At 36.0% G+C, this 16,966-nt stretch overlaps 1 protein-coding gene across 2 annotated transcripts in view; it reads right to left on the bottom strand.

Moving 5' to 3' along the window:
• Positions 1 to 490: 490 nt before the first annotated feature.
• LOC132844585 (zinc finger E-box-binding homeobox 2-like) overlaps positions 491 to 16,966 on the bottom strand; it is a 24,634-nt gene continuing 8,158 nt past the window's right edge. Inside the window, exons 1-8 of one of the 2 annotated variants that reach the window (XM_060868170.1) lie at positions 13,735 to 14,071; positions 9,895 to 10,131; positions 7,998 to 8,171; positions 6,303 to 6,511; positions 6,081 to 6,189; positions 3,992 to 5,346; positions 3,205 to 3,388; positions 491 to 2,253 (exon numbers count right to left, since the gene is read on the bottom strand). In XM_060868170.1, the coding sequence (XP_060724153.1) occupies positions 1,646 to 2,253; positions 3,205 to 3,388; positions 3,992 to 5,346; positions 6,081 to 6,189; positions 6,303 to 6,511; positions 7,998 to 8,171; positions 9,895 to 10,045 (2,790 nt within the window). In that variant the 5' untranslated portion in view covers positions 10,046 to 10,131; positions 13,735 to 14,071 and the 3' untranslated portion in view covers positions 491 to 1,645. Of the gene's footprint in view, positions 2,254 to 3,204; positions 3,389 to 3,991; positions 5,347 to 6,080; positions 6,190 to 6,302; positions 6,512 to 7,997; positions 8,172 to 9,894; positions 10,132 to 13,734; positions 14,072 to 16,966 lie in introns of those variants that run through there. The other variant, XM_060868169.1, reaches the window with a different exon arrangement.

Below are 16,966 nucleotides of genomic sequence, written 5' to 3'. Positions count from 1 at the left end.
GGAATTTTTGTTTCACACCATCCTGTCTATTTCTGCATCTATTTCTGAATGTAGTAATTTTATTTGTACATATTTATTTATATATGTATGCATATTTGTAAATATAATTGTACACATTCTTACTAATCTCTCTACATATATTATTCTTTTATGAATCCCGGATAAAAACAGTAGTGTTCCAGTGTCAAATCAGTTTCCTTTTTTATATTAATCTATGTAGATACACAGTTTTTGGGACAGCCCAAAGTCCACATCTGACTCAGAATGTTAACAGTGGACCCCACTGTTAGGGGATGATTCATCCATGAAGATGATTCATTCTTTTCAGGCTTTTTTCATTAAAAAAAAATCATGCTAGTATACAGATGACAAAAAACTGATGTATCTTCATAAAATTTGTAAATATTTAGAAAAAAAAAGATTTATTCTAGACATTATAGGTTATAGGTTATTATAGGCTGACCGTTATGTCTAACCAGCACCTGAGAACTGATATGTACATCTTTATTAGACTGTAAGGAAATGTATAAACATTGAAATAATTCCATAAATTGGTACAAAAGCCTAACAAATTTTGTATAAAAGCAACACTGATGCACATTAGACATAATATTTAAATAGATTAAAGACATATACATTTGGCAACATTTACATGTTGACAGATTAACAGTTAAACAGGAAAAAACAGTATAAAGCTGAAACCAAACCTGGAAAAAAGCACTATTAACTTGGGCAGTTGAATGCTACAGTTGCTGTGCATTGCGGGATCTAAACCTGTGCATAGTTAAACACCACACTTTAGCAAGCCTCAGTAATGCCTTATTTCTCACTCTCTGTGGTCTCATGCAGCAATGCAGTATGCAACAATCTGAGTAGTTTTCATATATACCAAATCTTTCAGAGGTAAACAGCCTACATACTGTAGACCATTCTCCTCTTTCTCTGTCACAGACTCTGTCATAGAGGTAAGAGACACAATGCTTTAAGACAACCTGACATCAGAGAGTGCAAATACTTTTGCATTTGTTTGGAATTCTGAATTTAATTCATATTCATGTTTATCATACTACTGTTTTTCACAGTACAGATATAGATGTCCATCAATGTTAAGATAATTATGATGGTGAAATCCCTGTATGCTCTGAATCAGCCCTTTCGTATCTGTTGGCCCTCTCATAAGTGTTAAATGGATTTGGGGGAAATGCATCAATAGTGAAACAAAGTAAGAGAATGTATGGTTGTTTACCTGGATTAACCCCAAAAAGAAATCTGGTCTTTTTTTGCATTCCCATACTGGAACTGATCATATGAAGACAAAGTGTCTCTCATTTCTTACAAATATTATACTTTTGTGTTTGTGACTTTGGGTAACCTGGATACCTTTCTGATAATGTCATTGGTAAAAAAAAAATTAAAAAGCTTTAAAGTACACAGTATTCAGTGAGCCCCTATTATACACGCTAGTTTTGGTAGCCCTTGTACGCTTTGCATTATAATTGTGACTCAGCATAGATCCAAAGGCACGAGGCAGAACTTTAAGCACTTCAGGCATTCAAATTCTGTTCTGTACAATACTGTCTTTGTGTTTTTATACATTTTCTTTGGCAAATTAACTAAATTAACTAGATATGTCAATCCATTGCATTCATACTGTCTCTTGTTTCGTGTCTATTTGTTCCTCGTCATTCCCCACTTTGATCTCACTGCTGTGATGATCATTTTTTGTGTCCTGTCCTCCAGCCTCATTCTCATTTCTCTTCTTACTATCTTCAGTTGACTCTTCCATGTGTTTACTTCTGTCCTCTATTGCCAGTCTTCTCTCCACCCTTCTCCTGTGCTCATGATTACTAAGCGAGCTTTCTTCCTCTTCCTCCTCCTCCTCCTCGTCCTCCTCTTCTGCTCTGAATCCTAGAAGAGCCGTGTCCATGCTGGAATCACTGAGGAATGTAGCTGTTTCCTCCAGCATGAGAGGATTGTCTCTTGTCTCAGGATGAAGCTGCTTGTGTGTGTTTCTGTAAAGAGCTGTGTCCCCCAAAATCTGCTCCTCTCCCTGCGTATCTGGGTCATTGTCTCGGCCACAGAAAGCATAACGATGGTTCATGTGCTGTGAGTAGGAGCCTGAGTGTGAGAATCGCTTGCCACATTTATCACATTGATACGGCTTTTCTCCAGAGTGAAGCCGGCTGTGCTCGATCAGGTGGTGCTTGTGTTTAAATGCTTTCTTACAGATCTTGCACTCATGAGGCCGCTTTCCTAAAAAACAGAAAGAAAAGACAATGAGCTGAAAGTCTCTTGTATTTTTGCAATTAATTTTGCAATTGTAATGCCACAACCCTGTTAAATTCTCAAATCTGACTGTCAGAAGATTCTTTAATAGATATGGCTTTCATTGTTTTATATTAATCCACATTTAAATATATTTATTATCATTTCTATTGTAACAGCTAAATCACAGCTGCATAGCAGACTCCTCACATAAACAGATGAAAAATAATATTGTGGCTTTGGCAATTATTTAGCATCCTTGAAAAGCGTCTCAAGAGTTAAGTTGAAGCTTTGTGTTTGTAATTTTGTTTTTTGAAAAAGAGAGAAAGAAAGAGGAGGAAAGCTGTTTTACTCTGTAATGACATAAGTAACAACTAAGTAACATGTTTTGTGGACATTCCACAACATTTAAACATGTTTTTAATAAATAAAAAAAAACTTATTGGCAGTGTAGTATAAGGGCGATAAATCAATTCAGGCTGAGTTTTTTTTCTTTTCTTAAGAATAAGTTGCCCTATCATATTATTTCAATTATTTTTCCATAAGAGCATGTTGGGTTTTATTCCTTAAGCAACAATATACACCAATCTCTTCAATATAGTTTGCCAAGTAATGAAAAGTACAGTAAATATGATTTCTAGGACTGCAGGTTTATATATATATATATATATATATATATATATATATATATATATATATATATATTTACTTGTGATATATAGATATTTGAGTAGGTTTCAGTATGTGAATGGTTTTTATTGTGTCGTGAACATCCTGCCAGCCTATTTACTCCAAAACAGTTCTCCGTATATCACAAATACATTCCTTGCTTTTTGCTCCCTAATTAATGAAAACCTTAATGTACTGTTCAATTCGATCTACTTTCCTAGAAAGCACATACATCCACAAAGCTACATCATAGAGCTGTGGTGTCAATACCTGTGTGTTCATATTTATGTCGCAGCAAAGAGCTGCTCTTCTGAAAGCTTTTGTCACAGATGTCACAAGCATATAATCCTTCATCTGTCTTCCTGAGTCTTTTTCTCCCTGAACCATGGTCTCCGTCCAGCCCCTCCTCCATCAGAGAGAGGTAGTCCAGACATCCTCGAGCTCTAGCATCACCCTTAAAGACAGATATTCGTTTTGTTAATGGGGTCTGTGACCAAGCCAAATAAAGCCCCAAAATATTTGTTTCATTCGAGGAGTCACCTTATGAGTGTGGAATTTGAAAATGTGTAACTATGTATAAACAGGCTTGCATTTTCTCTGCCCTTTAAGCACGATGGGGCTGGAATTCCCCTCTGAGTAATATGCTTGTTTACAGCACAAATGGGGGAAACAAATGCATCAAGTGCAACCTACAAGAGCCTAAGAGACAGCAAATGAGGGACTGTTATGTTTCATTAATCTTTATGTGGCACTATAGATCAGCCTTTATCTTCTGATATACAGCGACCCTGAGTCGAAATGAAAGTACAAATTGCTTATGTTGTTAAAAAGCTGAGGAAGGTGGGTGGGTGCCTGTATAGGTCGTGATATGGGTCTTCATGAGAATGTTTCTGCAAATATTATTCAACCATATGTGATAGGGTATCTAAAGCCGGCTCCAAATAAATTTAGTGCTTTTGTTCTTTTCATGCAGCTGATAATCAAAGAAAGAGATATTATTACTGATCATATGATGCTTGGGGTCAGACTGAGCTGCTGATACAACATGTGTTCTCACCATGACATTCATCTCCTGATGCATTCTTTTCAGCATGGTCTCATTCTCTGTCTCCATCATATATGCTATGGAGGAGAGAAACCCAGTGCTGGGTGCTGGAGGCGTTAGAGGAATTGATGTCAGGCCATTGCGTGCCATTGCTGGAAGACCACTTGACATGATGGGATTAAAATAGGGGTAGTTACTGAAAACTGCACTTCCAAATAAAGGCCTATAGGCCCCGCCTGCTTCATGATGTGACAGTGGGCTTAACCTTCTGCTCATATGCTCCACATCCCTGTGGTCCAGCTTTGGTGAGCTGCCGTTGCAGTCTGCAGCAGGCTCTGAGCCTTTACGTACTTTGGGAATGGAGAGGTCTAGGGGTTCGCTCTGAGAACCTTCTGATCTGGGTGATGGTCTGGGTTGAAAAGGCTGACATGGTGATGAGCCTGATGGAGAGCTGAAGCCTGGACGTCGCTGTTCCTGTAGTGAGGGCGAGATCGGGCTCATGATGCTGGAATTTCCAGGACTGTCTGTCTTTCTGTTTGGCCAGTAGGCAGGTGCGTGATCAGAGTGGAAGTGCAAAGGTGACTGCAGTGGCACAAGGAGCTGCTGTGGAAGTGAATGCCAGGATGTCCGCTGTGGAGAAGAGAGCGCTATGGTCATTCCATTAGGAGTGGTTGGAGTTTTCTGTGTGTCATTCTGGGAGACACGTGAGAAGTTAAGCGGTGCTCCATCTTTGTTGTAGTGCATCTGTACAGCATCTTGCTCATCTTTTCCCTTGCACAGGTATCTCTCATGCTGCTTTAGAACAACTTCATTTGGAAACAGCTGGAAGCACTGCTGACATGATACCGCAGTGACAGGTGCATCACTTTTCTCTCTCGCTCTTATTTCTGTCTTGTCTTCTTCTTTTTCCTGTCTGCTTCCTGGCTGCTCATCCTTCCCAACTTCTTTTCGGAGCATTTCCTGCAGGAGCTGTTCAAACTTGCCACCAGAGTGCAGTAAGGGCAAAAGTGTAGTCCCTTTAAACACCCCCATCCTCATGGCTGCAACAGAATCCCACGGTCGGCTTAGATCCGAAGCTTGGAGGGCAGAAGCAAGAGAGTCCTGCCCCTGGTTGGCTAGCTGTTCTGTAAAGCAATGACTCAGTGGGGCATATGGAGAGCTTTTTCCTCTGTTACCATTTTTGCTTCCGACTACAGGAGGCGAAGTCGGGGATGGGAACAGGTAAGCAGGGTGAGAGTGGCCATTGAAATATGTGCCGTTGCCTGATCCGCCTCCACTGAGACACTTTTTGCTGCTCAGGTGTGAGCTGTAGGAGCCTGAGTGACTGAAACGTTTCTTACAGTTAGAGCACTCGTAGGGCTTCTCACCTAAAAAAATGACAAAACAAATTTCACTACATGTTTTCTGCAAATTTTTTGGCACTTCTATATGCTGACTCGTGGGTGGTGAATACACAGAGCTGATTTTATACAGATGCACCAAATAACTTTAAGGCTTTGCATTGTGCTCTAATGTGCTCTAAAGTTCATAAAAGGTCAAGTCATCATTATAATTATCCGTTATTTAACCACTCCATACGTCACAGCCCACAGTCATATTTTAGTCAAATTCTATTGGTTATGGTGAGAAAACTATTAGTCAGCTAGCTACACCATGTGCACAGAGATATCAAAGCTTCAGCAGATTGAAGAAAGAAGTCTAGATTCGCCGTTTTGAGATGAGATGCTACTATAAGCATATTTTTTAACCATATACATAGGAAAGGTCATGAATCTTTTCCCCCCCCATGCATATTAAAGTTGAATGATTGATGAGAGTCTTAAAGAATTAAACAACAATATCTTAATATGTCTACAAACATCTACAAATGTCGGATCAAACCTAAATGAATTAGCACACCACATTTAATTATATAAATCGTGATTTTATTAGCAAAAATGTTACCTTTCTTATTGCGTTATCTTGTGCAACATATTACTATGAATGTTTTTTAAAGCGATAGAGTAATTACTCACAGTTTCACTAGGTATTATAACATGATTCTTTGTGGATTTGTATGAAGACCTTTTTTGAGTGATTATGTGAAGGACATTTTTCTTACCACTATGAATGCGTAAATGCTCTTTAAGATGATGCTTGTACTTAAAAGCTTTTCCACACTGTGTACACTTAAACTTCCGGTTTTCAATGTTAGGGTCAGACACAGAAATCTGTAACACACACACCAGAAAATCAAATACAACTGAAATGTCCATCAGTTGTGAGCAATGTTTGTAGTCTTTTGAAGATGTTTATAGACATGTACAGCAGTTTAAGTTCCCACCTTCTCTTTAACCTGGGTGTGTAGTGCCATGTGCCTCTCCATCTGTGCCCTGAATGGAGTGCTGTAGCCACAGAGTGAACACACACTTTGTCCTCTCTCCCTGTGGCACAGCTTCATGTGTTCCTTGAGATAGCTGCCCCGCTGATATGACCGCTGGCAAAATGGACACACATGCATTTCTGTCCCTGTAGGATCAGGACTCCCGGGGTCTATTAATCAGGAAGAGAACATTGGTTACTAAATGTTAAGGATGTTTTTTTTTTTGTTTAGTTTCTGGATTATTGCAGCTATTTTTTATTTGTAAATAAAAAACATGCTATTTTGCTAGGTTTAAAAACGCATTCATTAAAGAATAAATTCATTGAAGAATTTAATTACAAAAATTGTAAAATTTTAGTCCATTTAAACAATAACTTTGTGTTGTCTCTTTTACAGCATTTGATCCTTTTCTTTTCTATCTATCTACAGTAACAAATATCATTTTGTTATTTATTTATTTATTTATTTTTGGTAAAAGAATACTATAAAATTATAAATATGCAATAATGCATTTCCATTCATTTTCAGGCTTGTTCTATTTCTCATATTGTTTCCAATGGACTAGCAATTTCTTGTTAGCAAAACCCCCAACTTCTTGTTTTCTTTACACTGCCTTTCCTGATCAATTTCTCATTTCCTTTTTCAAATTTTATTCTTGCAAGCTGTTGAGCTGTGCTAATTTCACCTGACCTTTCATACTAACTGTATTGGTTCACATTTGACCTAGCAAAATGTCTGTGAGGATAGACTAAACAACTAGAAAGCACAGTTTGCATTACACACGCATACACACACACACACACACACACACACACACACACACACACACACACACACATATGTGTGTGTATCTATGTTCTGTTCTGTTCTCTTTCTTGTTTATCTATCTATCTATCTATCTATATATATATATATATATATATATATATATATATATATATATATATATATATATATATATATATATATATACATATATATAAATATAAAGGAGATATACTATACACACATACTACCTACTAAAGTGACTGGTAAATGAACAGTTCCCTACATCATCAAAATTTTAATTCCGAATGATTTCTATCAGTTCTCCTTTAACAGCAACTCTAAACTCTAGTGTCTTCTTTTGTTCTCATATCATAAAGACCACAGTAATCTCTTATGTCTCCTCTTGGATTTCAGGTGACATCTCACAAATTGTGCACTGATATGCCAAGATAATGAAGTCGGTTCATGTAAACTACATGTTTTTTCCAGATTAATACAATTACACTACTGTACACTTGACATCAGTTTACATCAGGTACACTGGTCATGTTTAAGGATACCTGGAGGGAATTTTATGCTTTTGATGTTTTATATCGCATAGTATATAACTATGTACTCAAAATTACACTTGATTACAGAGTAATCAGGTCATTTTAAATGTAGTAATACAGACAAATACAGAATAGTGTTTATTTCTGTAAATTTACTTAAAACCGTATTTGGCAATTTCTTTTTTTTTAAACACAGATATCATTTTTGGTCAATCCTTCAGTCCTGAAGCATGAAAGCAAAGTTCGTTATGCTTGGTATTTTGGGTTGGAATTTTTATTTAGAAACACAGAAAATATTTTCTGACCCTAGTCTCCATCAGCCGTTAGAACGATTTACCTTTTCCCTCAGGTGACTCCTGAACACCTGGTGACAAGGTGGACGGTGTGTCATCCTGTGGGCCAGCCATGTGGTAGGAAGCGATGGAGCCATTGTGTTGCTGGGACACTTTTCTCAGCTGCATGAGGAAGTCATATCGAGCCCAGTCCTCCTCTACACGGGCATCTTTCTGTGCTATTGATCAGAAGAAGGGTGCGCTGATGTTAGACCACCATCTGTCTTACTGACTAATATCATAATTACTTTAAGAAAGAAAATGTTTCTGCTTATTTGTAATATAACCCAAACCTTGTTGTTATACAAGCAGCCTGCTCTGTACAGCTGCAGAAAAAATTCAATATTTACACTCATGCAGTTGTTTATCCTGTGGTGTTCAATTTTATAAGTTCATACCATTTCTAAATTTCTGCCCAAATATAAATGTAAGATTTTTTCCAGCCTATAAATGTTATAATAAGCCTTACAAAAATATATCACAAAAAAATAATAATCACATGATGATTCACATGAATTCCATACGTTTCTTACATACATAACTTCACACATTTTTCTTTCTTTTTTGTTTTGTTTTTTCACTTTTTTTTACATGATTTATTTACTTTCATATGTATGAAGTACTTTTTATTGTTCATGTAAATAAAAAAATCACGCGCATGATGCTACATGCGTTCAATTTAAGGCACCTTTACATAATCACATATTACACACATAATCACATGTAAAAAAAATCTGTGAATATTATCTCCTGAAATAAGAAATGTTTGTGATTTTTCCATAAGGGAATAGTGGATAAAAAACAGAGATCTCTATTACTGGATTACATCTGAGGAGCAACATAATGGACACCACCACCACAAAAAAAGAGAATCAGGGTATACATCCCTGTCTTTTTGTTAAAGACAAATTAAAATAAAATAAGACTTGTCGTGGGAATTTAAAGGACTTTGTAATGGGAATGATGAGAGCTGAAATGAGGAAAATGTTTCTGAGATTCTCCCACGAGACCAATAAGAGCCAGAGAGCCAAAAAAAAACTATCAAATAATAATATAAAAAGAAAGCAAGGACAAATGCCAGCACTGCGCTGTGACTTTGAGGATTTTTCAAATGTTTGCAGATGTTGGCATCATATTTCCAGCTTTCTTTACTGCAGCCAGAGAAGAGGCAGAGCACCTAACTGCTGTGCAGGCGCTCTTTTTCTTTCCTGGAGAGAGAAAACGAGTGTGCAACGATTGTTTCTAGATGAGCTGCATAAGCCTTTCATCTCTGTGAATATAAAATGAAAGCAATCTTAATTTGGACTTTAGAATAGAAACATCATCTAGTTTGCCATGAAAGTGGTCTGTCACGCATGATGTGACAACTTTTTGAAAATGACCTTTGATACTTAGGTGTTATCTAGATGCTAGCTAGAAGTTTCAATTTCCATCGTCAGCTTGGTTATTTATCATCTCTAATATCTTGTAGGTGTTGGAAATTGCTGAAGTCAGGCAACTGGTGTAGAGTCTCAACTCCTGCAATGATAATAATCATTGCTTAACCCATCATATGCAAAATAAATGATTCCTATCGTGTTAATTAATGCTAAATGATATATATATATATATGCACCGTCAGGTAAGTTAAATTTCGATTCTGTACATCCTGATTCTCTAAAGTCACTGTTCATTTTTTATTACTGACAGATGTTATAGACGAAAGGCTGTTTAATTCACATTCGGTAAGTTCTATAAAAAACTTCGGCCTGTTTGTCATGATATTTTAAAAGTGCTTTTTTAAGAACGTTTTGATCTTATTTTCCTAAACCTGGAAAAAGCCTGTTGATTTTATAAAGAATTGACAGGGGTAAGGAGATTTCATCTCTGAACAAAGCTGGTCATGTAATCATAGCTACTTACTGTACATGTTGGACTCTGTATCTCCGGTGGTACTTGGGAGGGTCGTGTTCTCTGTCTCATCCCAGTGCTCCAGCGAGGGGCTCAGACTGTGGCCGCGGGTCGAGCGAGCAGGACTACCAGCCTCCGTGCCCTCGCTGGCTGTCAGACTCATCTTATCATGTTCATGTCTTTCATCCTTCACATCCGTCCCCCACACACACCCCTCATCCTCTCCCTCAGAGCCCAGAGAGCACTCGGCTGAGAGAGAATGAAAGAGAGAAAATTCATTTTAATGAAATATCTTTATGTTTATTACATATTGTAATGACAAACCACAATGTTCAAGATTTTTGTGTTCCTCATAATATGTTACATTATGTATAATGAGAAGTAGTGAAATAAGAGGTCTCAGTCAAACCCTATTTTTTGTAGGTCTTATTGTATTTATTGTTAACCAATCATTAATTTAGAGGCTTTAATTAACAAACTATTTATATCGATTTGTATCGACTAAGAAGGTGAGACATGGGAAATTTTTTAAATGTCTGTGAAGGATATTGATGTAAAATGTAGTATCTTTAATGGACAAATATATTCAGTATAAAATAAATAATATGAACCACTATGGAAAGGGTGTTCAGATTATATATATATATATAAATTACAATTAACAATTGATTTAAAATAGTTAAATAATTAAACATATAATTATAACAAAATGCTTTTGCAATTTCATTTTTATTATTGTTAACTTTTTGCTTGCATCTCCAGTAAATAATAACTACTTACTTTAGGGCTAAATCAGAAATGAGGAACAGGAAATTCATCGGAAGGAACAGATGCTTATGGTGCATTTATATACTGCAGAAATTTACCACTCAAAATCGTGGCTTATTATTACTGATTTTCTGGGGCTTAGGACTAAAGTACTGAAAATGAATTAAAGGACATTTTATTAATGTTAGTATTATGTTATAGCACTAAGGAAAGTAATAGATAGAATGAAACTGATCAATCGGTCGTATAGTTTTTGACCTATTTTAATTGATTTCCATTTTATTTTCAGTTGAGCTTGTTTTTAGTGAAATAGTGTTTAGTGAGACATCTATGTCTGTATCAGTGAGAGATCATTTATACTGCATCAGCTGGTAGTGGCTTTTAGAAATTGAGATTGATGACCCAGCATGTTTACAAAAAGAGCAGCGTTATCACTCTGGCCTACAATTAGTTTAGAAATGACTTTTGCTTTGCATTTCAAGTAATAATGAAAATAAAAACTCAAATGAGCAAAAAAAAAATGATACAAATATATATGTCTCATATTTAAAAATTTCCCCTTATGTCTATGCTCTTTTAGGACCATGACTCACATGGATCACAGTTAATATTATAAAATATAAAATATAATAAATTCATTTAGATTTAATCGGCTGTTAAAACACTAAGTACATTCTTATTAAATGTATAGGAAAATGCATGTATGCACCAAAGTGAACATGGAATTTGGTTTGGTGTAATTACATGAAGAATTTGTGTGTGTGTGTGTGTGTGTGTGTGTGTGTGTGTGTGTGTGTGTGTGTGTGTGTGTGTGTGTGTGTGTGTGTGTGTTTTACCTTTTGCGCTTTTTGGTATGTTTTACAACATTAGATGTAATTAAGAGATACAATAGGACAAAAATTAACTCACTCCATTCTGCCTAATTACTTAAAGTATGAACCTGTTGGCATCATGTGGCAGGAAGCTGCAGTTTCAGTTCGACTGTGATGGAAAAACAATGAAGTGCTAACTGTGTGTGTCTGAGTGTGTGTGTGTGTGTGTGTGTGTGTGTACAGTATGTGTGTGTGTGTAAGAGAGAGTGTGAGATGGCATGTAAAGTTCCAGTGTTGCTCATCATGAGTTATGCACACTTGTGACCAGGTAAAACACACACACACAAACACACACATACACAGTCACAATCTGATCATTTCTTTTATGACTGTACAAAGCAGCAACACAATAATGACCACACCTTTGGACAAGGCCTTGTTTTTGCATGCACATATCTGTGTCTGTGCATAACGTGACCTTTCATGTTATGACTGTGCAGAATAGTGAAGCCATAATCCAGTATGTGTGAGACTTAAATACGTCTTCATACTGGATTGCGCTCACATATTAACCTATTAGTGAGCATGGTCACTTTCATTTTCTTTTTTTTTAATAAATCATATACTCTTGCTGCAGTTCTCTCAGTGACAAAAACAATACACAGGTCATGATTTTTCATGTCTTTTTTGTTCGACACTGATAAGACAAAGCAAAACTAAAATAGAGGATTTGCTGTAGATCTACATCTATAAATTTGAAACACAGAAACCAGCAAATAATATCAGGATTTTATAGTTATACAGATGTGACACCAAAACCGGGAAATTTTCCCTCCAAGCACAGAAACAGCAGCGACCAATTATGTCTGTGTACGGAAAACTATCACCAACTGTAGTACACCTAAACCTCTTAACTTCATCTTTAGCTTCTTATCCGTTCATCATTTACTTTATTTTATAATTTATTATTATTGTTGTGTAGTGTATACAGTAACCCATTTTTCTTTACATATATAGCAATTCAGTCTAAACAAACTCCATACAGCATTTATAATTTAAATTTATAATGTATTTTAACTGCACTTTTAAAATGTATAATAATAAACTGTTTTGATGTGATATAATGTATTATTCTGTAGTTTCCGTGTAATGCTAAGAATGACAAAATATATGTAATTTAAAAAAAAAAAAAAAAAAAAAAGCTAAATAACATTCACAACAGTTCATTAAATTTACAATTCCTTCCGAAGTAAATAAAACCATAATGGCTTGGATATAGAGAGTTTATATATAGAATTGTGATTGTGATACAAGAGTGAATTTACAAATACATTAAATATGGTTTGGTTTTAACAGTTTTTAAGTTTAACAGATTGACATGATTGCAGGACAGCAGTTAATGTTTAACACAATATCACACAGAGAACTGTGGAAAACTAAGAAATGCTAATCAGGACCTTCTTTACCATCTATTTTTGTAATGGCAAATCAGACAAGAGCGGAAATGATATCTATGATAAAATTGAGATTTGAATAGAAATTCATATCTCAATAGATAGAAAAAAATTTAATACTGACAGCAATATAAAAACACAGTACATAATTCTGCCTCGATTCAAATTGCTACTACTGTACATACTGAAAAAGAAAAAGGAGAAAGAAAATTACAGTTTTAGGCATTATATTTGAGTTTCGTCATTTTATATGTACTTTAATGTATCATCACTAGTTATTACAGTACAAAAAAAAAATATCCATGAAATTGTATCGTAACACAAATGAATATCCAATACCATGGTGTTATTATGTATGTAGGTGTTTCTCAGCTTTCGTTTTTGCACACAAAGCCTGTGACCACTATGTGAGACTGAAAACTAAATTGAAATTATGTCGAAAGTTAGTGTTGTTTTAAAAGTGCTTAAAAGTATAGAAACCCAAGGAAGTGAATCCAAATGATTCTATTGCATCATGTGGTACACAAATGTACAGTATTTATGAGTACAGTAAATACCACATGAAAACTTGAAAGTGTCAGATCAACACATTTTAAGATTTAAAGAATTCAATTTCTCAGTGTATTCTGAAGCTTTTTTCTTAGCATTCTTAGCATTTAGCGCTACATTTTTAAAAAAATTTTTTTTACTTTTTACTTTTACTTAGTCTGAGTACTTTTACTTATCACTGATCATTCACACTGTACCTCATTACATTACATCGCTCAGCCTGTCTGAACAGATCAAAATACAAATACAAATCAAAATACCTCTTTTACCTTCTGTAGATGAGGTAAAGGCCGTTCGTGTATAAATCCACTGTGAAGGTTTTATTCCTGACCTTTTGGTAAAGGGCAAATAAAAACATTTAACCTCTACATTTCTTTAAACATGAAAAACGCTTGAGAAATTATCAGATGCCTCTGTTTTCAAACTCTGACAATGAGTCACACACATACCACATCACAGCTACAACGCTCCCTAAAAGCACTCCTTCATACTATGTCTCAGACACACACACACACACACGCACATGCACTCACACACACACACACACACACACACACACACACACACGCGCGCACACACATACACGCATATAAACACATCAAAATCTTACTCAAGCCTTAGTCATTAGCTCAGAGGACCGGTACATGAATATACCACATGTAGATAAGGTTAGCTTAAAGGACAAAAAGCAAACAAAAATGCAACAGTAAAGATGGACTCTTACTTTAGTGTTTCACGCTGTTGGTATTGTTTTTAAGAAGAGAAAATTTGCTTCCTCAGCTAAAATTTTGTTACCACACTGACTACAAGCACACTTTCAAAGTGTGTCATGCTGCGTCTGAGTAACACTGAACAGTGCATGTGACATTATGCTCACTCCTTAAGGGGTTAAGGTGAGCTATGTGTGAGTTTGTGGGCAGTACATTCAGCACCTTAAATGACAATTCACAAGAATTGTTTTGTTTGTTTTGTACAGTTTCGTGTGTGTTTTCACACTAACTAAATGTACCAATTCTTCCACTGAACACACACTAACTGTAGTTGTAGTTTTACTCTTTGTGCCTGTAGATGATCTGAAAACTCATCCTCAAGTAGGTTTGAAGTGACAAATGTGTTATATCATGTTTATGTGAACTAAAGCTGTGTTTACGTGTGGACACGGTCATGTTCTAAGGTGTGCGTGTGTGTATGACAGATTTATAAAATCTACCTCGCATTTAAAAAAAAAGAAAAGAAGAAAAACCATTGAAACAAACAGATTATTTTGCATATATGCATATATATGCATACTCATAATCGGTCCACCCACACATGCTCATGCTTTACCTCATTCTCGTAATTAATTTGGTATGCATGGACACTCGTATCCGCTACACCAAAACACATACTGGCAAAACGCAGCTCTTCAGCTCTTCTCTTAAACTCTACTAACCAGACCTTATTACAACCAGATATCCCTTTCTGTAGAAAAAAAAATCATTTTATAATTGCAACACACTCATTTTCACAATTTAATCCAACTGTTCAAATAATCAGCTTTGAGTTGTACAGAATTCTACGCTCATACATATTCGTTCAACACAAAGCTTTGTTATTCCATACGTCTACTTTGGTATAATGCAGATTTGAAATGTTTTGATATATTAAATTCACTATTCTTCTTTTATTTTTAACCCCGGATTCAAGTTGACTATCTGTTATGATTAACATTTGTTCAGAGATGAAAACTCCTTACCCCTGTCAATTATTATCACAGAATAAATCAGACATGAAATCTAACTAATCTAACTATCTAATAAAATATTCTGAATAAAATGCCTGATCTAAAAAAAGTGTAAATATTTCTCTTCTTAGCCACTAACACCAGGTTGAAGTGAATGTCCTGATGTGACAGGAGATCGCTCGCTAGTGACAGTGTATTGATGCAGAACAGGGTTCGCCCCTCTGTTACTGTTCCACGAACGCACCACTAGTCAACTAAGCTAGTGAAAAGACGGGAAGAAGACCGAATTTCTGAGAAGGACAGAAGGGGAAAGAAAGTGCTTACATGGAGAGGGTGATCTGTAGTTGTGTGTGAGAATGTATGACACAGTAAGAGACCCTTGACTCAGATCATTCTAGTGCAAATTTTCAAGCAGCACAGGAGAGAGGTGTATAGGGAAATTCCCCATGCTGAACTCCAAGCAGGGTGACAAAGCCTTTTACATGACTGCACCCACACTGCCACCTTGTAGCTACCAAAACCCTGTAGAGATTCTCCATCAAACTACATCTGATCATACCACAGCTTAGACTGAATAATGATAATAATAATAATAATAATAATAATAATAATAATAATAATAATAGTTTAAATGTCAGAAAAGTGTACAAAAGAGAAACTAATTCAAACAAAGGCCAAATTCTGCTTTGATTTTCATTCAGAGCATTTTATAAGACTTCGGTGTCGTTCTGTTTCATCAGACATGAAGAAATACACATAGAAAGATTATTTCAGAGAGACATTTGCCAGTTAACTAGCGAAAACATTTAGCGGAATTTTTTTCATCTGATAAAAGAGAGAAATATAGATAGCGAGATAGAGAGAAAGCATGAGAGACAGAGTGAAATGTGTGACGGTTTACCTGTATGTACAGCTAGTGGAAAATGCATGCATCTGATACGGTTCTTGATTACAGTATGATAGTGTGAACATCACGCATGTGTGTGTCTGTGCGTATGAGTTTGTATGTGTGTGTATGTTTGTGTTTGTGTGTACTCTTGAGACAAGCACACCACCTACATTTTCACATCTTTTCAGTGGTTTTGTACAGGTGTCTATTTGCTAGTTTAGGCAGGTGTCACTAAAAGGTGTAAATCTCACTTCTGTGTGTGTGTGTGTTGTACACACATGTGCATCTATATATATGTGTGGACATCTTAGATGCACATGACTGTGTACATGTGGTTTCAGGTTAGAATGTACACAGTGTATAATCCCACACATTCACCACTCTCAGAATCCAAGAAACTCCTTTTCATTACTCTCCTGTTACAGATTCACTCGTTCCCATTCTCTCTCTCTCTCTCTCTCTCTCTCTCTCTCTCTCTCTGTCCGTCTCTTTCCTCTCACTTGCACCGCACTATAAATTCCAACCCTTCCCCCAAAATTTGTTTTCTTCTTCTTCTTTCTTTTTCTTCCCCTCCCAACATAAGAAAATGTTTGCAACCTCTTCTAAGCTATCTGATGTGGTTCGTTATTTTGTGCATTTGTACAAACCACACAATCGTGGTTCGTGATTATTAAAACATTCTCAGAGCTCAGAGCACACGCACAAAAAGTTTTGAAGTTTTAATAGGGGGTCCGAAATAAAAGGGCCTCTTTGAGCTTAACAGCTATATAATGTGCAAGTTCGTTAGTTTCACTTGACTTGCACTTGCTGAGAAATTAGTTTTTGGGTTTCTCAAATATGCCTGGTATCTATAGCAGTAGGACTGTTTCTTCTATTTATGGACTCAAGT

The sequence above is a fragment of the Tachysurus vachellii genome, chromosome 4 (assembly GCF_030014155.1).
Source record: "Tachysurus vachellii isolate PV-2020 chromosome 4, HZAU_Pvac_v1, whole genome shotgun sequence".
Taxonomy (NCBI): domain Eukaryota; kingdom Metazoa; phylum Chordata; class Actinopteri; order Siluriformes; family Bagridae; genus Tachysurus; species Tachysurus vachellii.
This window is presented reverse-complemented; position numbering and strand designations above follow the sequence as displayed.